Source organism: Myxocyprinus asiaticus, chromosome 6, assembly GCF_019703515.2.
Source record: "Myxocyprinus asiaticus isolate MX2 ecotype Aquarium Trade chromosome 6, UBuf_Myxa_2, whole genome shotgun sequence".
NCBI classification, from domain to species: Eukaryota; Metazoa; Chordata; class Actinopteri; order Cypriniformes; family Catostomidae; genus Myxocyprinus; species Myxocyprinus asiaticus.
In genome coordinates, this window is record NC_059349.1 from 7,834,226 (window position 1) to 7,860,865 (window position 26,640).

Here is a 26,640-nt window from a genome sequence, read left to right on the forward strand (position 1 = left end):
TGTTTTTTTTTTTTTTTATAGATAATTTTCTTAGACAATGTCGAGCATTTTCTAAAAAGCTACTTCAAAAGCCTGCCAGATTACCACATTCATTCAGTTCCTTTACAATATACACATTCACTCTTTGTCTTAAGCCTGATTAGCTGAAAACTGTTCCGTTAATGTTTTCACATTCACAGTTATGAATGACATACGAATCACGTACTGTACATGACATTTTAATTCAATGTTGCTTTTCTACATATCGCGGCCCCCTTCGCCATTTTGCGGCCCTCTTCAGCCAGTCGCTGCCCATTCAGCATAAAGCTGCATTCACACTGCCAGCGACTTTGTGGCTTGGTGTCGCTAGACTCTGTGATCTGTGTCACTAGTGGGTGTTCCTACTGTTTGTCGCTGTAACGTTATTGGAGGACTGCACGTCTGGCAATAACGTTTAAAAATGTGATCACGGATGAGACCTAATACTGGTTAAACTAAGATATCATTACAGTGTGACAAGGAATCAGTGCTCTTGTCTCTACAATTGTACATTCTGCAGTGTAGAGTGTTTTATAAAATGCGCAGCAGTGTTCAGTGTATTAAATCATTAATAAGACAATCAATCTATCATGAATGAATGAATCAAGCTCACTCGGAATGCAAACCGTTTCTGACATGCTTTTCCACGCATCATTGTTTTATTGTATCCATGCATGTGGTTAAGGACAAATTATATAGAACAGTAAAAATCCCTCACGATGCTGAAACTTCTCCTCTGTCTTGCATGCACTCGTCCCCAGTCTGCCAGGAGACAGATGACATGAGCTCTGTTATCTTCACTCTCATTGGCAGTTGCTCGTGAATGTCGCTCATCATTTGCATAAAGTTTACATTTTCTCAACTTGTCTTGTCGCTCTCCACGGCGATCTCTGTCGCCAACGGCCGCGGCAGCTCGTGTCGCCGGAAGTCGCTGTGCTGTCATTGAAAATGGATAGGATCGTGTTGCTGTCTCGCAGCTTAAAGCTGTGTTCACACTGCCAGTGACACGCAGCGACAAAATGACCTCATCTCATTCATTTTCAATGAAAGCCAGTGACACGAGCGACGGCGACCGTTGGCGACCGGATGTGGGCGTGTCCAGCGACGCGACAAAGTTGAGAAATGCAAATGAAGAGTGACTTTTGGGAGCGACAGCCAATACGAGAGAAGACGGTAGAGCTCATGTGATCCTTCTCTCTCTCAGCTCCTGCAGTGATGGAAAGATGGAGGAAAGGACTCTCCATACACACCACTAGTGACCTAACCGCCAGCCACTGGCGACATGCAGCGACAAAGTCGCTGGCAGTGTGAACGCAGTTTCAACTTAACGCTTGAACGCAATGTTTCGCAGCCAGACCACGGGGAAAAGTCCCGGTTTTCCCTATGGCCAGTCCGCCCCTGGCCCCAGGTGCCGGGCCTTGTACACAGATCACGTCACAAACTCGTCAGTTTTGATCTTTTGTTTTGATCCAGAAGTAATGCTAATACTAATACTATTCAGAAAGATTACTACCACAGCTTATCTATTTCTAAATAGTAGGGTTGCTTAGTTCTATAGATCTGTATACACTTAATGTATTTAACTGTATGTAATTAATACATTTCTCAAAATTCTCAAAACTGTTACCAGATATTTTACTGCTGAGGGGATGAGACCAAAGTACCACTCACACAGACCTTTTTAATGATATCAAACATGAATATTAAATCCCTTGCATTGACAAAGAACATTATATTTTTATGCAGTCATTCTGAGTGAAGAGTCTAACGAAAATGTAGTGGAGAAGCATGGCTGTAATCACCATTGAGGTCACCAAGGTCTGGACCTCTGTATTTTTCCCGAGGTGTATGTTAAAGTCATGAAATAAAAACCTTGTCCTAACCAGACGCAACACGATAAGATTCCAACGACAAGCAATCTGTCTGTCCACCCCAGGCACGACGCGACACTGCGATATTAATACACTAAAATGAGGATAATTGACAATAAAATGCCAATAAGAAAACAGAGCAATTATAGACGGAACAGTCTGTTTATTGAACGCAACTCATTTTCTCACATAAGCTCCATAAGGCTGCGTTTCCACGGAAGTGGAAGAAATCTGCTCAAAGCCACTCACAATGATAGGGAACAGCTTGCTCCACGCCACTAACAAGGAGGCTAATGGCTACAGCCTCTTGCGTCAGTCGCTAGTGTGCCTCTTGAGGCCAAGGGAGTGAGGTTTTCACATACCACACAGCTTTCACGTACCAACTGGCTCCCATTACACCCACCCCCTAAACCTCACTCCCATCTGGCTCATGGCACCACTGTAATCGTTCCTGCTCAACCCACTCCAAGTGAGATTCAGACCGGCATCTCTGGCATGGGAGGCCGGCACACTAATGGGAAGGCTAAAGGCTGCAGCCTCTAGTGTCAGTCGCTAGTGTGCCTCTTGAGGCCAGGGGAGTGAGGTTTACACACCGCACAGCTATCATGTACCAGCTGGCTACCATTACATATATGCTAATTTTAGTCAATAAACAACACATCACAAGATTATGAAGCACTGACTTTATTCACACCACCAGACTACAATGTAAACACACAGGTATTATTCATATACTCTAAAATGCCTTGGTTGCTTTCTGTGTATTTTTTATGAGTTAAAGCAGCTCTTACATTCATACAGATGGGATCATCACAGGCGTGCAATAATGTGAGCAGAAAACAACACAAACATTTATGTCTTCTGAATGAGAGATATTCACGGTGATATACCGTGAGGCGTGTGTACTTGCCGGTTACACATCAGACGCACCAGCGTACGGAGATAAAACATATATCAAATATATTTAAATGTCTGCGAAAGTCAAATTTGCCAATATTTGTGCTGACTTGACCTGTATACACCTTTCCTGGGACTTGGCATGGATCAAAAGCATTTTATGAGTTTTTTCTTGATAACGAGTGTTTTTCTGTTCTCCTCCATTGTTTTCTCACGCTGTTGGTCACAAATATGGTGGCTGCGAGGAAAAAGTGACATCACTGAAAAAGGTCAACACTCCCATTTTTTACATTTACAAATTACAATTTAAATCCTTTACAATATTTCTTATAAACTCTCTTTTTTACAGAATCAGATAAGTCCTCTGTTGAGTGATGAGTTCCCGTTTCCATGGCAACTCTTAACTCTTTTTCTGCCCCCTCAATGTCTTATAAAGAATAGAGCTCAAGGATGTAAGGTGTTCATGTAATAATGTATGCGGTATGAGGTAAAAATGATGAATACCATTTGATGTAGGCTACCCAGTTTAACATTTGGGGTTTCCGTAAACTTTGAATTAGCATCATATCATCTTCCATTTCCCACACTTGCTGATGGTGTTATTGTATTAAGTAGACCCTTTTTCAACTGTAGGATCTCCCACAGTTGTCATAATTTTCCAATGATTTAATGTAATGCTTTTCAGTAGGACCATATACAGCTTCTAATGGTGTAGAGGAGGCTGAGCATCAGAAAGACATCCTTTCATTGAATCACTTGACCACCAGCTAAAGGAGGGCACTGTAGGTTACTCTAATGACAGCATGTCTCATTTATGCTTTCAGATAATAAAGAGAGTACAATGAACAAGTCTGGAAATGTGTGCATTTCTTTAGGTACATGAATTAAAGTGATGCCAAATCAAATATCTAACCTCTATGCTGGATGGTCCATGAAATTAGCACATATTTTCTAGTTATTGAAAAAAAAACAAAATGAGTGAAAATTTGTATTTCTTAAGCTTTGATTTGGCAGACTTACTGATACTATAGAATTTTAGAATTAACATTAACATTTGTAAAAAGAATGTGGGTTCTAGAATTTCATTCTATGATGTTTATATCTATATGTTAATAATATTATCATAAAATAACATTATTTATTAAAAGGGCTAAATATAAATACATAACACCCTCTCTTTACAGTGAAGAGTTTGGAGGCCTTTCCAATGTGTTCTACATATAAAAAAATATTAGTATTAAAAACTTGATTTTGTCTGCTTACTCGGGAGTAAATTTACCTGGGTAAGTCACTAAATCTGCTTTCTGGAAAACCCCTTAGATGTCTATAAGATGTTTATCAGATGTTATTTAGATTGTGATGCTTTCCAGAAGAAAGGATCTAAAACAGACATCTTGAAGATGTTCGTGTGCTATCTGTGTAATGGCATTTTGTTTTGTTTTTTAAGCCAAAATTTTTTTGTAGTGCAGCCTTAAACATGAACAAATGTGAGCTCATGGTGGTACATCAATGACACCTTTCTTCAGATTATAACATCCCTATTAACCATTAAATGCATACCTCAGGTCTTTAGACCAGGGACCTCATTCCATCCCCTGTGCCTTATCTATTTTTTGGAGTTAACTTGTGCCCACACCTCTTTAGTATTCCTCAATCTCCCTTATAAATATTGTAACATGCAAAGACAAAATAGCAAAAAAATTAATAAAATAAAATAAAAAAATGTAAGTACTAAAAGTGTATAGGGTCATTATTTTTTTTATTATTATTATTATTTTTTTGCACTTCCATAAATTATAATTATTTCATATCTATTTAAGTTTGCTATCACAGGATATCTAATTCTTTGTTTCTTACAAGAGAAATAAGTACTATATTCATACAAACAATTTTCTGTGCAACAATGGTGAGTTTCAGTATCCCATATGTGTGTACACATACATATTATACATATTTTTTACTCAAGGTGGTGCTGATGTTTCAGTGATTGATTAGATTTACATTTGACATTGCTGGTTGATGAAGAAATAACATCGAAGTAAACTATAGCAAGTGTAACTCATGAACAGTATGATATGACTATTGTAATTTGGGTGTACTATTGAAATAATGTAAGCTGTTCATCTATTTAGACTCAAATTTCTCTTTAATTTATGAAAAATAAAACATCAAAATACATTTCATTTTATTGTTTTCTAATTGTCCTAAAAATATGTTTAAAATGTTACACTATCTGGGCATTTTGTACATCCATTTTTGATAGAGATAAGTCTTGGGTCTCTAAAGACCTAAATACGTAAGAGTTTTTGGGAAAATGACCATGCATTTAAGGGTTAAAAATTCAGTTAAATATTTATGTATTATTATTACAAGAAATTCAGATAAATGTATGGACTTAAATTTTGAAAATAATTAAAAAGACCAAATCAATCTTAAATCATTGGTTACATAGATATATACATATTTGGTTTGAGTTCTGACCAAGTAAAATACTTATCTAGGGTAATTTATCCTGCAAGTGCACTAGCTTCTTCTTTGATCTTAAAAGTGATGAATAAAAATACGTATAATTTTAGAAAAAAATAGAAAATCCAAGGCACTCATGTGGTATGAATTAAAAAGCCTTTATTTAACCGGACTACAACATCTAAAACGGATACCGTGTTTCAGCTAAAAAGAAAAAAAGAAGAAGCCTTCATCAGGGTACAATTCCCTATTACAAAGAGGCACAATATATAGTCTTGGCCATCAGTGAAAACACTAACATCTGATCAACAAGTTGGGGTGGCTCACAAACTAGCTGTAGGTTGCCAAATATTCAGATCAAGTAAAAAATAACCAACAAATAGTACACTTAAAACAAAAGCAACAACAACATATTTACATACATACACACACATATGTTAATCATATCAATATTTATAAGAACCTACAAAGAAAGGTGTAAAATCATGGTTTTTCCAGCAGGACATTGCTCCATGCCACACAGACAGGTCAATCAAGGTGTGGATGGAGGACCACCGGATCAAGACCCTGTCATGCCCAGCCCAGTCTCCAGACCTGAACCCCATTGAAAACCTCTGGAATGTGATCAAGAGGAAGATGCCATCAAACAAAGCCGAGCTGCTTGAATTTTTGAGCCAGGAGTGGCATAAAGTCACCCAACAGCAATATGAAAGGCACATGAAAGCTGTGTTTGAAAATCAGGGTTATTCCACCAAATATTGATTTATGAACTCTTCCTAAGTTAAAACATTAGTATTGTGTTTAAAAATGAATATGAACTTGTTTTCTTTGCATTATTCGAGGTCTGAAAACATGCCATCTTTTTTATTTCGACCAGTTGTCATTTTCTGCAAATAAATGCTCTAAATGACAATATTTTTATTTGAAATTTGGGAGAAATGTTGTCAGTACTTTATAGAATAAAACAAAAATGTTCATTTTACTCAAACATTTACCTATAAATGGACCTACTGTACAGTAAGTGGAGATAATGATATTAAGAGTCAACAGCCATTAAACAAGAAGAATCTCCGACACATGTTGTGACGTCATAAGCGCTGCGACACGACTAAATCTTCAGTCTGTTGAGAAACTTTTGCGGATAAAATCAGTTTTCTTCTCTTGTCCAGTGGTGCTTAATTTATGTGTAAAAAAGAAAAGAGAAAGAAACATTGTTTTTAATTTGAATTGTGCCCGTATACGGAGGTTTCGCTGAAATAACCGAACAAAAAAAGAAGATACGGTGCTGTAAGTAATGAAATTGATGAGTTTCACCACATCTTTTATGCTTTATTTATCCGCTGTATCAGACGGGTTACTGTGCGCGCATCCACAGGCGGACACTGAGTTTAGATCCATCAATATGTCTTTATGTTCTGTCATACTCGAGTTATACAAATGCAGATATCTTGAACACATCAGAGCCACTCTAAATGGGAGCCCACAAGGTTAGCATCAAAACGCACAGCACAGGCCGTTTTTTAATGGATGTTCATGGAGGTCAAATAAACTGCTTTTGTGAGGAAACAGCTTATCAATTAATGAACTGTCCGCTAATCTCCAACATGTTTTACACTGAACAATGCTTTTGAGATAAACTATGGCTGTGTCTCGTTTCGAAGGCTGCGTGCTAGGTAGGATGCGTCCTTTGAAGGCTGCAGTATACCGAGCGTCCTCCTTTAAACAAGCCTCATTTAAACGAGACGGCCTTCGTAGGACGAACGGAAACGGAACGTAATACGGTTGCTATGACAGCACGCCACTCTTTAACAAGCGCGAGCGCTTTGAGTGAGAAGGGAACAAAGTCCCTTTAGAAGGGAATGTATGAGGTACATTTTAGGAGAGTTATAATGATGTAAAGAGAAAAGAAAATAGATTTTACAGTTGTACTTTTAGTCTAATACTTTATTTTAATTATATATTAATATAATTATACATATTATATACTCTGCACCCATCTACTGAGGTACTTCAGCTTTGGAATTAACATTCCTTGCGTTTGAACATCATATTTACGGGCAAATTGGAGTAATTTTTTTTAGACATTTCTGTTGAAGTAAAGAATTGTGGGTTGTGAGTGCCCTCGAAGGATACACCTCATGCATCCTCCGAATTCCCATGAAAGAAGGTCGCATTCGGAGTGTCCTACTCGCTTTTCTGAAACGAGACAGCCTCGATGACGTATGCAGCCGACAAATGCGACCTCTAGAGGACGAATCCTTCCAAACGAGAGACAGCAGAGTTTACTACTACTACTGTTGCTGTTTTATAGAGATGTCGGAGTAGAGAATGAAGCGTGTAAAACTCATTTATGGTGTTCACGACCGTGGTAAAGATAGTTTGCGGTTTGAAATTCAGACTTTGGCTATAAACCCGCTATACGCTGTCGTACACATGTAAATAATGTTGCATGTTATTCTTCATGATTTGTGAATTCAGATGACGTCATCCTCTGCTCCGCAATCGGTCACACTAGGCTTAATTAGACCATCCTGATTTGTGAATTGTTTCACAGATCATTTTTTGTCATTTAAACCTTTTTTTTGGAGTTCTTCAGTCAACAGTTTACCTGAGAAATCAGTGTTATAGGCTTAGTGTTATAATTGCACTGTGTTTTAGTATTTCCCATTCATTTCCTGGGTCACAAATGACCCGGAACAACCACGAGTGTTACTTTTTTGTCATGGGGGCTAAACTCATCAAATCCAGTCCAATTTTTTGTGAGTTCAGATGGCAAATGAAAAGTAAAGAAGCCTTGGCTCACTGAGATGAAATAAACCAAAACAAACTGGGTCAAAAATGACCCGAACACCGCACAAGGGTTAAACAAAATGAACAGCTAGTTGATGTATCATCCATATCAAAATTGTGTTTGTCAACAACAAACCAAAGTCATCCAACTGAGTCAAACCAATCTGTGAAATTTTTCACAAATCCAGTTTTGTGTAAAACTATTGTTTTTCCATCATAATTATCATGTTTCAAGAATGTGACTTCTCAAAGCCTATAACACTGATTTTTCAACTGTTGACCCAAGAACTCAAAAAACTGGTTAAATGACAAACTGATCTGTTAAAACACCCATAAATCATAAAGGTAAATTTGAGCCTACTATGACCCTTCTATGTGCTCATTTTTTAGAGCTTTAGGCCATTTATTACTTTTTTTGGCTTGCATCCTTAATTTTTCACAATGCCAATATGCATGAAACCATCAAAATGAGTCAAATCAATCTGTGAAAGTTTTCACAAATCCTGTTTTGTGAGAAAATAGTGTTTTTCCATCATAATTATCATGTGTTTCCAGAACGTGACCTCTCAAAGCCTATAACACTGATTTTTCTGGTAAACTGTTGACTCAAGAACTCAACCAAGGGTTAAGAGACAAAAACTTTACTGTGAAATAATTCACAAATCAGGATGGTCTAATTAAGCCTAGTGTGACACCTCCAGATGGTCATTTTGTAGAATTATAAGAAGTGTATTGGTTTTATGGCTTATTTTATTCAACTTCACAATGCAAATGTGCATAAAGCCATCAAAATGAGTCAATTAGATCTGTGAGTTTTCCCAAATCCAGTTTTGTCTGAAACAAATGTTTTTCCCTAATTATAAGTAGTGTGCTTTATAAAATGACCTCCCAAGGCCTAAATAATAATTTTTCTAATGAATTGTTGACTCAAAAACTTAAACAAATTGTTTACTGATATTAACTGAACTGTGAAACAATTCACAAACCATGAAGGTCATTCTGAGCCAACTATGACCCATCCAGGTTGTCAGTTTTTTTAAATTAAGCCTTTTATTACTTTTATAATTTTTGACTATGCCAATATGCACGAAGCCATCAAAATGAGTCAAATCAATCTGCGAACATTGTCACAAAGCCAGTTTTGTGTGAAACTATTGTTTTTCCATAATAATTATCATGTGTTTGCAGAATGTGACCAGGGGTGTATTCCAGAAAGCAGGTTATGTGACATACCTGGGTAAGTTTACGGATAAATTAACGGATAACCTCAGCTTTCGGCTCCAAAAACAGAGGTAACTTTCAGGGTATGTTAGCAGCCATAGCAGCTTACTCTCTGAACATAACCTGCTCCAGAGTAGGTTATGTTCCAGAATTCGTTTATTTCAGGTAGATGTTAGTATGTTTCAGAGGCTGTCAGTGCATGCGTGCCCTTTTAATAGCGGCACAGTGGGCGAGAAAATTCAGATTACGCACAATATTATACTTTTAAAGCAATATTATGGTAAACTGCAATCTTTACCTCACAAATCTTCTTTACTCCGGCATTTCCGGTCTCACACTGCAGATTTGTATTCAAAATCGAACAAACTGTGTACATTGTGCTTTAACTTTTAATGGGAAGGTTTTAATACTGTAATATTTTTTAACGCAGAACACATTGGAAAGTCCCCCACACTCTTCACTGTGAAGACAGGGCTTTATGTATTTATATTTAGCCCTTCTAATAAATCATTTTTATTCTATAATTTTCATTAAATAAAATTATTATAGCACCCACATTCTATTTACAGTTCCTTCAGTCAATGAATATAATGTTATTTATAAAATGACATTCCATAGTATCAGTATGCAGGTAATGTCTGCCAATCAAAAGCTTAAGCAATGAATCACTCGTTATTCTTCTTCACTAACTAGATAATATGTGATAATTTCACAGACCACAGATATAGATGTTATTTCTTATCACTCTAATTCATGTAGGCTACTGTACATTTAAATGCACACATTTCCATACTTGTTCATTGTACTCTCTTTATTATCTGAAAATATAAATGAGACATGCTGTCATTTAGAGTCACCCACAGTGCCATCATTTAGCTGGTGGTCAGGTGATTCAATGAAAAGATGTATCTTTCTGATGCTCAGCCTCCTCTACTCCATCAGAAACTGTACATGGTCCATCTCTAAATTACATTTTTGTTCTGCATTTCAATAGGGACCTTTTACAGCTTCCTATTAACAAGGAAGAGATTAGTTACTTTTCCCTAATGCTGAGATCATAAACATCTATAATGTATAGTCAGACACATGATCTTCAATTAAAACAACATAATTTCATTCCGTACCAAGTTGCTGGAGGCAGATGGACCCTGCTGTACATGACAACATAACATGACAAGTTTTAATGCCAGAAATAATTTCTGTCAAGCAAACTCTCAGTCCTAAACCAATGTAGCTCCTTCCGCTATTACCAGTGAAGATGAAGTAATGCTCGTTTGCAGTCATTAAAACTTCAGGTTCTGCATCACTGAAATATGGCACACCTTTCTTCTTAGCATCTGTTTCATAGTGACTCGTGGATTCGGTGATCTGCTGAGAATGCCTTTCTGAGTTCACCGTGAACGCGCACAAACTCTTGGTTGAGTGAACTAACCCCGTGCAGGTGTTCTGGAACCAACATAAGCAAGTTTTGGGTTAATCAACCAAGAGTTCAGGGTATATGTGACGGTAAGTTAACCCTGCTTTCTGGAATACACCCCTGGTAAACTGTTGACTCAAGAACTCAACCAAGGGTTAAAAGACAAACTGTACTGTGAAAAAAAATCACAAATAATGAAGGTCTATTTGAGCCTACCATGACCCGTCTAGGTGCTCCGTTTTTAGAATTATAAGCTGATTTCTCTGATGGCTTTATCCATTGACCCGTCTATATTGTTATTATTACACAAAGCAATGAGGGTAGAGCAGTAAGACACAATCAAACGCGACCAAATGTGAGTGTGAAAGAGCCTGATTTGTGAAACCTTTCTAATACAAGTGAATTTGCATGTTTACTGGAAATAGCCTTTAAAAGTGAAGAGAGCTTATTTTCACCTTCCCGTCTCATGGACTTAAAAAAGGTTGACTGAGGGGGGGGCCTGGGTAGCTCAGTGGTAAAGATGCTGGCTACCACCCCTGGAGTTCACTAGCTCGAATCCAGGGTGTGCTGAGTGACTCCAGCCAGGTCTCCTAAGCAACCAAATTGGCCCGGTTGCTAGGGAGGGTAGAATCACGTGGGGTAACCTCCTCGTGGTCGCTATAATGTGGTTCGTTCTCAGTGGGGTGTGTGGTGAGTTGAGCGTGGTTGCCGCGGTGGATGGCGTGAGGCCTCCACACATGCTACTGTATGTCTCCGTGGCAACACGCTCAACAAGCCTCGTGATAAGATGCACAAGTTGATGGTCTCAGACACGGAGGCAACTGGGATTCATCCTCCACCACCCGGATTGAGGTGAATCACTACGTGACACGAGGACTTAAAAAGCACACTGGGAATTGGGCATTCCAAATTGGGTAAAAAAAAAAAATTAATAAAAAAGGTTGACAGGAAAACAAACTGCTGTGAAAGGGGTTTCAGTCTTCTAGGTGTTCAAATTTTGGAGCTATTTGCATTAGAAAATTAAGATGTCATCCGAATTCACAAATCATGAAGAATCACATGCAACATTATTTACATGTTTGTGACATGTAAATAAAAGTGTGACAGTGCATAGCGGATTTATAACCAATCAAAGTCTGAATTTCAAACCGCACACTATCTTTACTTAGACAATTTTAACCAACAAAGCAGACATTCAAAACATTAAGTACAATATAACAAATTCCAAGAAGACGTAGATCTTTTGGGGATACTTCATAAATAATCAAATAAAAGCAAGTTAAGGAGAAGGAGAAAACATAAATAAATAAAAATAAAACACACACACACACACACACATATATACATATGTATAAAAGGCTATAATGGGGTAAAAAAACTTCACAAAGCTCTCAAATTATTTCACATTTTCACAAGTGCGATGGCTTTCTTACTTGAAATTGTACTTTGAAAGTTCATTTCTAAAGTGAAGAAATGAAGGTGGATGTTTTTATAAATCTGCACTTATGTATGAAAAATGTTTTAAGTACACCAAATTTAATCGGCTTACAATTTATAGACCTCACATGAATATTATTACTGGACAACCAGTAACTCAATTGACTCCAAAACAATTTTTAACGATTACAACTGAAAAAAATTTGTTCAGTGGTTTCGATATCATTCCCACAAAATTGACAAGAATTTTCATTAATGTTGAATCTTAACCAAAGGAATTCTTTGGATGGATAAAAGTCATTCAGACAGTGTTACGGTTCAGCTGGTTTTCATTTTAACTGGTGACCTTCTTCCGTTTTACTCCAGATGTGAACGTCTGGCCGCAGATTCGTCGAATATGAAAATCATGCTTCTGACTCAATATTTTTCTCTCCATTATATGTAAACTATATGATGTTGGTATCATTGTACATATTAAAATAAGTGATATTATTAGATCAAACAGCAGAAGATTAAAACGTAAGATTAAAAAATAAATATAAATAACTGTGGTAGGAGATTCGAACTCGGCTGTCAATAACATGATCAGCGCGACACTATCCACAGTTTTCCTGAGCAACCACTAGACGCCGTCATGATTCTGTTTCTGGTCTCGAGACGCAATGTAAAACTAACTGAAACGAGCAATCCAGACAGAGAACAACAACCATTTAAGTGTTATATGGAGTAAAAATTCATTTCAACTTGAGCAGTTGATGGCATATTTCATATAAAAACTCCAAGTAGTTAATGATATTATCACAGACCATCAATTTAGGTCATCTACTCAGGTGAGGCACTGTCAAAAAAATGGTCATCTCAAAAATGAATTCACATGTTTTTTGACGACTTATACAAACATAATACTTTACTCACTAAGAATAAGCGCTGATACGGGTAAAAACACTGGAGACCGGAAATTGAAAGCGGGCGAACTGTGGAACACTTCTGCGTTCAGATAAAAGGTGGATAGCGAACTATCCATTTGAGCTACTAGAGAGTGACAATTTCTGGGTGATCTTTTATTCAGATGAGTGTGTGTTCGTTGTGAAAGCGTGTCCATGTTAACTTGTGCCTCAGTTTAAAAGCTGATGGTCTTGTCCGATCAGTGGCGGATTTAGGCATGGGCAGTTGGCCAGGGCGCCCCCCCCCACCCATTGTTGCCCATTGTCAACGAGTTTACTTCACTGTCATTTCAACATTTGTTGAAATGGTTTATCATGTTGGTATACAATAGGTTATTGTGTCTAATAGTGTAATTAACTCTACCAGACTATAACTATTTTGTTCAAACTATAACTATTTGTTTTCAAAGAGGGGTTGATTAAACTCGGATGACCTTTCAAAGCTCTGAAGGGCTTGTGGTGAACATTGTATACATGAGCAGTGGGTAAGTGAAAGTGAGGATGTGTCGATATTTATGTCTGAATACATTCATAGATATAGATTGTTGTTCATTCAGTTATTGACTGCCATTTGTGCGACCTCTTTAATTTACTCTGCCGCTCACACTTTACCAAAGTTGTGTTGAGAAATATGTTTGAAAAGACTATGGTGCAATGAGCAGCCCAATTTATATCTGAAAAAAAATACCGATATATATCGATAAGCATCGGGAACTTCTTCGTGAAAAAGGCATAGATTCCCAAGCCTACTGCTAACATGTAGCAAGTTGATCCCTAAACCTTCTAATAAGGGTCTGTTAAAATATCCAGGTTTTCAGTGAAAAACTGAATTTTAGAACAAAAATCTTGCCAGAAGCAAAACCAAGTGATATTGAGCCAAATCAGGAAGTCTTTCGCACCAGCATGACAATTAGGGCTGTCAAATTAAAATTCTAATATTTGTCGAATTTAAGAAAAAAATGCACATTCAAATGCTAAAACTGTATTCGAATTTTGGATGTGTGCCGAGCACTGAAGATGACTTCAGATCGATCGCATTCTTATGCTAAAAAAAGGCTAGACATTGCGCAACAAATACAGTTTAACAGAAAGCAGATGTCTCAAGATGCTTTTTAAAGTTCTTTTTAATTAGACACAGCATCTAAAAAACAGCGCTCCTGCACGAGACGCTGAATAAACAAAAACAACAAAGCGAAACAAAGACTTTCGTCTAGTGCGAGTTTACAAAAAAAGACAAATGGATGTTTGCAAATGCGTTCGGTGTGAACAGCCCCTTACAGTTGGTGGAGGTACTTGGATGTTGTGTCTTGTTCTCTTATAAGCTTTTCTCAGACTCAGCAATGAGTTTTTTTACATGCTTTGTCAGGAAAGGAGTTCAAATTGGAAATGTGTCTGTCTCGAGATCCTCGCATTCAGTTCCATTGTGTACCGTCTGTTTGAACAGCCCCTGGCCTGTGCTCATAGTCTGAGCCGCTTCACCACTGAATTCAAACGAATACCACTGCTATCTGGGAATATTGCTACTCTACATACAACTGTAATTAATTCAAAAACAATGTGGTATTTCACTGTTATTATGAAGCTTGAGACTGGAGTAGTAGGAATCAGTGCAAGTGTAACACCATGTGGACTGTCTGTTGAAGCATCCCCCCCCCCGTTATTTGAATATGAACTGACTAAAACTTTTTATGTATTTATTTTATGCACATTAGTTAAAATGAAATGCTCTTTTTTTTTTACAGTCAGGAATGTTTGCAATAATGTAACGGTGCTGTATGGTTTATGTATGTATGTATTGCGCCCTCTTGTGGACCGAGGAAACAATGTCAGTTTTAAAATCAGCTGACTTTAAAATTCGAATATGATTTGAATTTTTTAATATTTAAGGTAAAAATTCTAATTTAGTTTGTCTGTTTAATTGACAGCCCAAATGACAATCCTCTTAATGTAGTTCTTCCTCATAATCACGCAGCAAGTTTTGTTTAGATGTGAGCTAAATGGGAAGCTTAACGCTATTAAAGTGTGACGAAGTGTGCACACAATTCACACTTCAAGAGCATATCACAGCACAAAGCATGCAGATCATTGCAGGCAGTGCTTCCCTTGAATCTTGCGAGTAAACGTGTCCGCTTTGCATCGGTCGCATTGAGTGGATGACAGGCTGTATTTTCTTGTTGCTTTTTCATTCTCGAAACACCTGATGTAAATGAGAAGATACTGCTATCAAAGTATGAGATTGTCAACCCAGTATATATGCTCTCTAAACCACAATGATGGTGGCTCTCAAAACTACTTAAGGAAAAAGGGTAAACATACAAAAACACACATAGTGGGGTTAAAAGTCTAAGTCTGAATCAAAATCTAAATGAGCCTAGAAATAAACAACATTTTCAGATTCTTTTTTAAATTTTTTTAATGAAATGTTATTACAAAGAAACATTTAAGATTCCATAACGTCTACAGCAGGTCACTAATCAAATAAGCTTTTGTTACAGTGCATCCGGAAAGTATTCAGTGCGCTTCACTTTTTCCACAATTTGTTATGTTACAGCCTTATTCCAAAATGGATTAAATTCATTATTTTCCTCAAAATTCTACAAACAATACCCCATAATGACAACGTGAAAGAAGTTTGTTTGAAATCTTTGCAAATTTATAAAAAAATAAAAATAAAAATCACATGTACATAAGTATTCACAGCCTTTGCCATGACACTCAAAATTGAGCTCAGGTGCATCCTGTTTCCACTGATCATCCTTGAGATGTTTCTACAACTTGACTGGAGTACACCTGTGGTAAATTCAGTTGATTGGACATGATTTGGAAAGGCACACACCTGTCTATATAAGGTCCCACAGTTAACAGTGCATGTCAGAGCACAAACCAAGCCATGAAGTCCAAGGAATTGTCTGTAGACCTCCGAGACAGGATTGTATCGAGGGAAGGGTACAGAAAAATTTCTGCAGCATTGAAGGTCCCAATGAGCACATTGGCCTCCATCATCCATAAATGGAAGAAGTTTGGAACCACTAGGACTCTTCCTAGAGCTGGCCGCCCGGCCAAACTGAGCGATCGGGGGGGAAGGGCCTTAGTCAGGGAGGTGACCAAGAACCCGATGGTCACTCTGACAGAGCTCCAGCATTTCTCTGTGGAGAGAGGAGAACCTTCCAGAAGAACAACCATCTCTGCAGAACTCCACCAATCAGGCCTGTATGGTATAGTGGCCAGACGGAAGCCACTCCTCAGTAAAAGTCACATGACAGCCCGCCTGGAGTTTGCCAAAAAGCACCTGAAGGACTCTTAGACCATGAGAAACAAAGATTGAACTCTTTGGCCTGAATGGCAAGCGTCATGTCTGGAGGAAACCAGGCACCGCTCATCACCTGGCCAATACCATCCCTTCAGTGAAGCATGGTGGTGGCAGCATCATGCTGTGGGGATGTTTTTCAGCAGGAGGAACTGGGAGACTAGTCAGGATCGAGGAAAAGATGAATGCAGCAATGTACAGAGACATCCTTGATGAAAACCTGCTCCAGAGCGCTCTGGACCTCAGACTGGGGCAAAGGTTCATCTTCCAACAGGACAACGACCCTAAGCACACAGCCAAGATAACAAAGGAGTGGCTCCGGGACAACTCTGTGAATGTCCTTGAGTGGCCCAGCCAGAGCCCAGACTTGAACCCGATTGAACATCTCTGGAGAGATCTGAAAATGGCTGTGCACTGACGCTCCCCATCCAACCTGATGGAGCTTGAGAGGTCCTGCAAAGAAGAATGGGAGAAACTGCCCAAAAATTTGTGTGCCAAGCTTGTAGCATCATACTCGAAAAGACTTGAGGCTGTAATTGGTGCCAAAGGTGCTTCAACAAAGTATTGAGCAAAGGCTGTGAATACTTATGTACATGTGATTTTTTTTTTTTTTTTTTTTTTTTTTTTTATAAATTTGCAAAGATTTCAAACAAACTTCTCTCACATTGTCATTATGGGGTATTGTTTGTAGAATTTTGAGGAAAATAATGAATTTAATCCATTTTGGAATAAGGCTGTAACATAACAAAATGTGGAAAAAATGAAGCACTGTGAATACTTTCTGGATGCACTGTATATTAACCATTTTAACTCCTTTTGTACAAAATGTCAGATTAAATTTTTTCCATTGAGGCACACAAGATGCTCTTGCAACATCTGTTGGATGTGATTGAGGCTGGACAGATGACAGTGCGGGTTGACTGATTGCATTTCAGATCCACCCACATGTGCAAATAAAATGTTCAAGCTATATTTTTATTTTATACCCATTAGCAGTAAAAATGAGAAATTTAGCTGATTTCTCAATTTTCAGTGTTCCAGAGAACACTTCCACAGTGTGCGGCTGCCTGTATTGCCTATGCCTATACGACACTGCTTGAAGCAATTAGTTTTAGACTTGTAAAGCTGATTTATTAATAGTACAGTGTACTATGTAACAGTAATAGTTTTGCATATTGTGTCTTGTAAGCAGAATAAAACACATGTGAAAGATAACATTTGGTCAAATATAACAGTTTGGTTAAGGGGGCACCGTGGTATGGTAGGGGGGGTATGGGAGCTGCTTAAGTACCCCTGAGCTACACGTTCCCTCAGGAATCACTGTTTTAGTTAATATTAGCTTTATGTAAACTTTTTGGTATGGGTTGGTTTTCTCACTAATATTTAAATATTTTACTTAATGTTTCTGAACATCTACAGAAGAATCTGATCATACTATAGTGTTTTCTTATGTGGGTTTGTGTTTTTTTTTTTTTTTTTTTTGCCATATCATAATTTTCCACCCTCTCTCTGACCCTTAGAATGAAATCTGCTTGACGTGCTACTGAAGATGGAGATTGTTAAAGAGGAGTTTAAAGAGGAGAGTGAAGACGTCAGTATTTCAGAACCATTCAGACTGAAGAATGAAGATACTGAGGATCAAAGAGGTTGGTGCCCTCTCAAAAACGCATGTCGAGACACCCACGTTCTCTTTCTTTCATTAAGCTGCGTCTAGATTGTCTTGTTTTAGCGCAGGTGTCACAAAGATTTAATGTTCTGAACAAGATCAGGTTGCAAAGAGGTGACTGTTACAATGTTTAACATTATTCCAGATTGTTCTGCACAAAGCAAAGTTTCAGTGCTTGATGGACGGCAATGTTTTTTTTAGGGATGCACCGATACCACTTTTTCTCTTCCGATCCGATTCCGATATCGGAAATCTCAGTATCGGCCGATACCGATCCCAAGCCGATACCAGTGTTGTTTTTTTTGCATAATCAGTTTCGAATATCTTTACATCATTGTGTGGAACTAATTGGGAGTACTTTTTAATATGTAAAGAAACACAAACCTCTAACTACACATTATTTCAGTATAAATGTATAACTTATTAGGAAACACTTTATTATTAACTAGTATACTGGATAATGTTACCATCAGGACCTGCACCAGCCGATCCCATGACAGCTTCTTCCCCCAAGCAATCAGACTTCTGAACTCTTGATCTCTCATGATCAATATACATCAGCACTGCACTTTATTAATCTTATTATCTCACATAATTTTATTTTGACTGTCATAAATGATATTCTCTTAACAACACACTGGCAACTGACTATCAACCGACAGCCTGAATGTCAATACAGTACAATACAACCTACTGTATGTTTAATATATACTATATGTACTATTTTTATTGTATAATGTGTATTCTATATTGTGTGTATTGTATACTGTACATTGTATATTATTATTTGTATATTGTGTTGTGTGTAATTATGTGTATATTAGATATGTAAATGTTGTTGTGTAAATCTGATGTTTATTGTAAATTGGTATATGTCTCATCACTGTCATGACTGCTATGTTGTTCGGAACTGCACCCAAGACTTTCACCCACTATTGCACTTGTGTATATGGTTGAGTGACAATAAAAGTGATTTGATTTGTTTTGATGTAGCAGCAAAATTATCAGTAATTCCAGTCTTCAAGTCTTCAGTAGAAAAGAAACCAGTGTTTTATTTTTGCTTTTTTTTTTTCTTCCCAAAAATGTTTCAACTTGCATCTGGACTTTAAATGATTCAGATCTCTTTTTTGTTCAATTTAGTTGTAAGACATCAGTCCACTTTTCATTCACAGTTATTTTTTGGAACCCATTCAGCTTAAATATTGTTATAAATTGTAAACAAATACTAATGATGACAATAATAATAAATTGTTATTAGTATTGTTATTATTGACTTTTAATTTTAAATACAACAGTAATATATTTAAATCGTGCACTTTTTAAACCCTCACACTTTTATTTTGACATTCTGAACTCTCCAGGAATCCTGTATGTGTCTGTTTGTAGGCAAGTTCACAGCAGTTTAATTCGCTTCTTATTCAAATTCTGGTAAAATGCACCTCCAGTGCCGTTCTAAATGCATATTATAAGTGAACCGATCTACAGAGCATCTACATCTGACATGCTGTTCTTGAGTAGAGCTCAAATATTGCGCACCGCTGTGAAGGCTAAAAGTGCATCACCAGCCTGTGCGTGAATTTGTATCAACAGAGAAGCACCATTCACTAACGCGTTGGCACTGCGCATACTATATATTTACTTATTAAACACAGCCTTTTGTGATTCACAGAGCTATTACACGTCTTCAAGTGGCTTTGAATAAAATGCACGAGTCACATGAACTGCTTTAATGGTGTTTTTATGGTTCTTCAATGTCATTTTTGTAGCTTGACACTAACGAACATGACTAACACACTGTATCAGATTTGGATCGGGCTCGTCAGACCGATACCCAATCCGTCTAAAAGCTTCAGTATCGGAGCCGATGCCGATCCAGGTATCAGATGGGTGCATCCCTAGTTTTTTTTTTCCTTCTGGTCTAATGTGCTGAGGGGCCTTTGTGCCTTGTATGTTTACTGTTACAATACTGTTATCAACATTGCCTACAATCCCTACATAAATACAGCGGTGAAAGTAAATAAGACAGAAATATATTTTTATTGTATAATTTGAGGATTTTGACAACAAATCGTCAAAGTAATAACAATAATACTGTATCATATTATAAACTGGAGAACAATAAATAACAACTGAATTCCAAAATGTTGGTGACTGAAGTAGGTTTTGCACACCCTGTTCATTAAAAATATATATATATATGTAGGTAAATAGTGCGTTTTTGTCATTAATGTTGTGGAAAAACCGGAAAACATGCATTAATTATCTTTAACTAGATTTTTATTTGATTAAACATTTTGAATGTACTTTGCTACAGTGGCTTATATGATGGATTTAAAATTATGATTTAAAATCCATTTTATGTCATTTTTAAGCAAACATTTTCAAAATGGGGCTCCGGATTGTTCGGTTGCTTGGGGCCTCAGAAATCGTAAACTCGCCCCTGACGCTAAGACCTTATCATAAACGAGTACTCTTATTACTTTGTGCAATCAAATCATTTATTGTGCAGACTTTCCACTTTCTTGGATGGCAAACTAGTAAAATCGCCCCTCCTTAATGCTTACTGCAACGCTTGTCATGTGGATGGCAAAGTGCTGCTTGATGCTGGCGTATGTGGAAGCCGTTTTACAATGACATGAGGACAGTATTGAAACTAATAATTATTATTTTGCGATTTTTGTTGTCTTTTCTGATAAAAGTCATGCTCCGCAGTTTAAATACTGTAGGAAAATTATAGATCTTCTTTGTTCTTATATGCTTAATCGTTTTACTAAAGTCAGCGGATTTGTAGACATGCAAATTTTAGACATGCAAATTAAAATTCAAAGAGAAGACATAGTTGGAACTGTAATAATTATTATTATTAGACTTTTTTTTTCCATTTTTTTTTTTTGTTTTTTTTTTGTTTTTGATAAGTCATACTTTGCAGTTCACAAACTGAAATTTATAATTGTTTCTTAAGCGTTTCTTATAATACTTAAAAGCTATAAAGTCTGTTGGTAAATCATGACTATTATTCAAAGACTCATTGCACATAAGACGCTCATATGTCGCTGTAAGGGGGTTACAGGGAAAGGAGGAGGCGAGGACCAGCTTGAGAATATAATAGTTTAATGAACAACTTAACCAAAAACGCACAAACATAACCACACACAGGGCAGCTGCCTGTAATTCTCTCTCGCTCGAACTGTCGTCCCCGGCCGCCTTTATCCCTCGCGCGCCCCATCAGGCTGATTGGGGACCGGGCGTGCGTCATTCCAGCCTGGCCGCGCCCTCCTCGGCTCTACAGTCGCCAACATAGTGGCATCTCCAGAAATGGTCACTGAACTACTCATTATGAAACTGAGCGAGTTTTGGTGAACAGATTCAAAAGACTTTAGCAATCTGGATAAATCAAAATCCCCACTACTAACAGATACTGTATGCAGAAGCAGAAAAAATAAAATTGTACATAATTTTTTTCATAATTGTTATTGGTTAAAATTCTTCTTTATTCAAAGACCAGCTTGTACCTAATTTATTTTTCATGTGTCAAACAGAAGCAGGCCACACCAAAATGCCCTTTATTTTTTGCAGCTAACTCTGCACAATTGTGCAGTTAATTTGCTTTACTTGACTTATTAAAATCGCCGTAATTGGTGCTTTTAGCTTATTCTTTCAAAAATTTCCCCGGAAAACATGCTCGTGGACGTGATTGTCTCACCTTTTTTATGATGGTGAGGTCAATTAGAATGTCTGTATAATTTACAGCATTAGCTGAGAATTTCTTTCATGTGTACATTTAACATAAAAACAAGGATAAGAACAAATTCATATCAGTACAAACCTGTTGTGAATCAGGCGAAAATGTTTCCTGTGTGTGTATGTACGAAAAATCCACGCCATTATTTGAGAATGAGGCCCAATGTTCCCCATAGACAAATTGGAAGGATTTTGGGCATTTCAGCCTCTACAGTTCACAATAGAGTTAAACGATTCAAGGAATCCCGTCAAATCTGGGTGTGTAAAGGGCAAAGCCGAAAACCACTTCTGCATGCACATGATTGCTGATCCTTTAGACGTCACTCTTTTACAATCATTTTACGTCTTAAAATGGATATCATGACATGGGCTTGGAAATACCTTGGTAAGCCTTTTCAGTCAACATCACTCACCGCTGCATCCACAGATGCAAGTTAGGGCTCTGCTATGTGAAGCTAAAGCCATACATCAGCAATGTCCAGAAGTGCTGCAGACTTCTCTTGGCTCGGTCTCAGATGGAAAGTAGAACAGCGGAATCTTGTTTTGTGGTCCGAGTCCAAATTTCAAATAGTTTTGGAGAAAATATCCGTCATGTTCTCTGGGCCAAAGAGGAAAAGGACCATCCAAGCTGTTGTCAGCGTCAGGTCCAAAAGCCAGTGTCTGTCATGGTATTGTTGAAGCAACATATAATGACATCCAGTGCCGTCTTTTCCAGGGATGTCCCTGCATTTTCCAACAGGACCGCACCAAACCACATACTGGCTGGATAACAAGTGTATGGCTGCATAATCAGAGAGTGCTAGATTGGCCTGTTTGCAGTCCTGACCTGTCTCCAATGATTAATATCTCTATTAGATTCTAATGTCTCTATTAGAATTTTTTTGTTTATATAGTGCACCTTTTCTTATTTCTGCAAGCTTCATGTGACTGAATCGGAGAGAAATGTCAGAGGCAGCTGTTTAGCCTGTCACCCTTCTTCCATTTCATGTCTTCTTTATTCACGAGAGCTTAGTACACAGATGAAGTTTTCAAGAACAGTTTGCAAGAACTTTGTCTTGTAAATGAGTGCTGCTAATGATCAAAGACCAGATGTTCTCAGTTTGATTCACTTTAAATTCTGCATTTTGCCTCTTACTGTATACGTGCATTGATAAGTGGCTGGAAAAATTGGGCATTCACCAGCTTATTTTACTGTTTGTAGCATATTCCAGGAAAAAGCCACTGAACATGAGAATTAACCTTTAGTTTAAAAAAAGAGTACATAGGAATAAATACTTGACCTCTGTTGCTTTCTTCTAATGATAATGTTCACTTTTATTCTTTTGCATTTCACATTTATGCCACTTATATTGATTTTTGGTTTATATGTTTTCATTTTAGACCTGATGAAGCTGAAAGAGGAAAGTCAGGAACTGAATGAAGTGGAGGAGAAACACAAGTATAAGAAACCTGATAATTTCTTAAGTGGTGAAGAATCTTTTATTGACTCACAGACTGAAAATAAGTTCTCACAGAAAAAAACTCAAAGAACAAAAACAGAACAAATTTTCACCTGCTCTCAGTGTGGAAAGAGTTTCACACATAAAAAGAACCTTAAAAGCCATATAAGAATTCACTCTGGAGAGAAGCCTTTCATATGTCAGCAGTGTGGCAAGAGTTTCACACAAAAAGTAAACCTTGATTTACACATAAAAATTCACTCTGGAGAGAAGACTTTCAAGTGCCTCCAGTGTGGTAAAAGTTTTGCACGTATAGGAAGTCTGAATGAGCACAAGAGAATTCACACTGGAGAGACCCCATACACATGCCTTCAATGTGGAAAGAGTTTCACACAAAAAGGAAACCTTAATTTCCATATAAAAATTCACTCTGGAGAGAAGCCTTTTACATGTCATCAGTGTGGAAAGAGTTTCAAACATAAAACAAGCCTCAAAATTCACATGAGAATTCACACTGGAGAGATGCCTTTCACATGCCTTCAGTGTGGAAATAGTTTCAAACATAAAGCAAGCTTCAACGTTCACATGAGAATTCATACTGGAGAGAAGCCTTACACATGCCTTCAGTGTGGAAAGAGTTTCAAACATAAAACAAGCCTAAAAATTCACATGAGAATTCACACCGGAGAGACCCCATACACATGCCTTCAGTGTGGGAAGAGTTTCACACAAAAAGGAAACCTTAATTTCCATATAAAAATTCACTCTGGAGAGAAGCCTTTTACATGCCTCCAGTGTGGAAAGAGTTTCAAAGATAAAACAAGCCTCGAAATTCACATGAGAATTCACACTGGTGAGAAGCCTTTCATATGCCTTCAGTGTGGGAAGAGTTTCACAAGTAAATCAAACCTGAGAGCTCATATGAAATGTCTTTCAGGAAAGAAATAACACCACTGTTCTCACTGTGGCAAGAGTTTTTCACTGCTGTCCAATTTAAAACAACACCAGGAAATATTTACCGGTGTGAAAGCTCATGTGTGCTCAAAGTGGGGAATAGCTTTTGTCCTTATAAGCACTTTGAAACCGCATCAGAGGATTATTGCAGATGTGTTCACATTGTGAAAGTAGTTTTACTCACCCAAAACACCTGATAACACATGAGAAACTGGAGAGAAGACATATGACTGCACTCAATGTGGGAGGAGTTTCAGCTCACCAAGTACTCTACGGAGACATTTAAAGTAGAATTGCCCAAAGTTGTCACAGTGAGAGAACTTTATCTTCAGAATCTTGCCCTGCGTTCCAAACTGGATATATCTGCCTCTGAAGGGGATTTAAAAGGGACAACAATCTTGACTGCCATGTTGAAGTGTCATTCCAAACCGAAGGGCTCATAATTAGGTTCTTGGAAGTGCCTTCAACATGAACGTTTCCGTAGGGTTCAACTGATGTACACTTCGCTGCCAAGCGGACCAGAACTTGACCATATGTCATAAATTTGCAGGTGTGCCAAGTGTAATGTAAATTCAACCAGCTGCAACTGCAAACACAGTCTAGTTCTTTATACCAAAACATGTGGCATCTCTGAGGTTTATAAAAGTTTTTAACTATTGTAATGAACTTTTTAAATCATTTTAAACCCCTGGCTGTTTGATGAAGCTTACATTTTTTCGTAAGTCCTAAAAGTCTGAAAGCAATTATTTTTGCTTACTGAAAGTAGTTAACAGTGAGGCAAAATCATGTGTAAATATTTCTGATTAGCTCCAACTGATGTTCTTTACCATCAGCCTTTGTGCAACAGTAACAATGGCTTCATTGACTTGGATAGATGACATTAAAGTGCATTCCGAATAACCAATATTTTGGAACCCTACACCCTTCAAACCTCCAAGTCTTTCACTCTGAAGGGTAAACCGTTCGAAGAGATAAGGGCAAAGGGGTGAACCCTTCGGAATGGAACGCACCCTTTATCATGTGAAATTTGTGTAATTTCCAAAGATGGACAGTCTTAAAGAGATTACAAGCATGATTTGGTGATGGAAGCCAACAACTCTTATAGGATGGATGAAATAAGGAAAATAGGTTATTTTGGTCATACCAATATGTCTATTGTCAGAGATGTTATAAGGATGAGAAATCTTAAACTTAATCTTAAAATCTTAAATATTAATTTCTGATAGACATTGTCTGTCTGTTTACTTGAAAATGTGCATTATCTGGACCAAAAGCTGGAATCGTTTTTTATTTGTATTTGTTTAGCATAATTTAAGCCAGGGGTAGGACCATATGAGGCCCACAGGACCATTTTACGTGGTCCGCGAGGCCATTTGAGAAATAATTTGAAAAGCAAAAAAATGGCCTTGATTCAATGAACTGTTTAAAAAAAATTTTTTAAATGATTACAAATTATTTTAAATGATAATGCAAAATATTGTATAATTGACAGACCTGTTTGTTTTGTTTTTCTTGGTGTATGAGCATGTAACAGAAAGCATACATTAATTTCAAAATACAATGAGAAATTGCAAGCAATGGTGTGGCCCACGGATAATTTCGTAAATACTCGAATGGCCCTTAATGAGAAAAAGGTTCCCCACCCCTGATTTAAGCTAAAGAAGCACAAGTTAGAATGCCACTAGTGTTGTTGTTGTTGTTGTTGTTGTTTAGAATACCATTGTTGCTAGATTTTATTTTTGAAATATTTTGTGTAATCTTTACTAACAGTTTGAAATTTCAGTCTTTCCCCACTGATCAGATTGGAGCTGTACTTGCATTTATAGAAAATAGCTGTCATGTTGCATCACAAACATGGCGGGCCCAGTAGACCTTATTTTGGCATCACACAAGCCAATTTTTCCTCAGATTTTCAGTCAAAAGCTTCATTTACATAATCACCAGCTAGTAGAAGGGAGACTAAACTTGCATTAGCAACTGCTAGGAGGAGGTTGTTAATATCTTGATTGACTGTTAATGGCTTTATCAACTGGAAAAGCACATAATACTTGTTAGAAAAAATCATTTAGTTTCTGGGGCAGGCTCTTGTGATCTAGTCAAGTGACCAATGAGCTTCTTCTTTTACTGAAGAATTGACAAGACGTCATGCTGACCAGAAACGTTTTCATCTGTGACTGCACTCACAGCCGCATATCATCACAAATACAAATTGTAATCCAAAGTAATTCTGCCAAGTGTTTCTCCTGGGGTTTTCCTACAATAAAAGTTCAAAAATAACTCAGAGAGTGGAGGCATAACAGTTTGTTTTTATTGAAAACAAATTCTTTACTCACTGAAAGCAGCTTATGGACATGCGCTTCCTATGGCAAGCCCCGAGGGGCTAAATACACAGTCACACACATTCACAGCGTGAAGTTTTCCATGATTCGCATCCTAAATCATTCTATTACAATCGTTTATGTTCATGCTGTT

The 26,640-nt window shown here is 37.5% G+C and overlaps 2 protein-coding genes across 6 annotated transcripts in view; both read left to right on the top strand.

Annotated features, from left to right (window-relative positions):
• The window catches only part of LOC127442887 (gastrula zinc finger protein XlCGF57.1-like), a 119,159-nt gene that overhangs the window by 56,016 nt on the left and 36,503 nt on the right, over window positions 1-26,640 (top strand). The gene's annotated exons all lie outside the window — the stretch shown is intronic.
• Window positions 6,349-26,457, top strand: LOC127442941 (gastrula zinc finger protein XlCGF8.2DB-like). Of its 3 annotated transcripts, XM_051701353.1 has the most exons (5): window positions 6,349-6,539; window positions 9,231-9,279; window positions 10,598-10,769; window positions 17,889-18,014; window positions 23,156-26,457. In XM_051701353.1, the coding sequence occupies exons 4-5, from the start codon at window positions 17,918-17,920 to the stop codon at window positions 24,160-24,162; spliced, it is 1,104 nt and encodes a 367-aa protein (XP_051557313.1). In that variant the 5' UTR covers window positions 6,349-6,539; window positions 9,231-9,279; window positions 10,598-10,769; window positions 17,889-17,917; the 3' UTR covers window positions 24,163-26,457. The 3 variants fall into 3 exon arrangements, with proteins under 3 accessions (XP_051557313.1, XP_051557312.1, XP_051557311.1); XM_051701352.1 differs by lacking the exon at window positions 10,598-10,769; XM_051701351.1 differs by lacking the exons at window positions 9,231-9,279; window positions 10,598-10,769.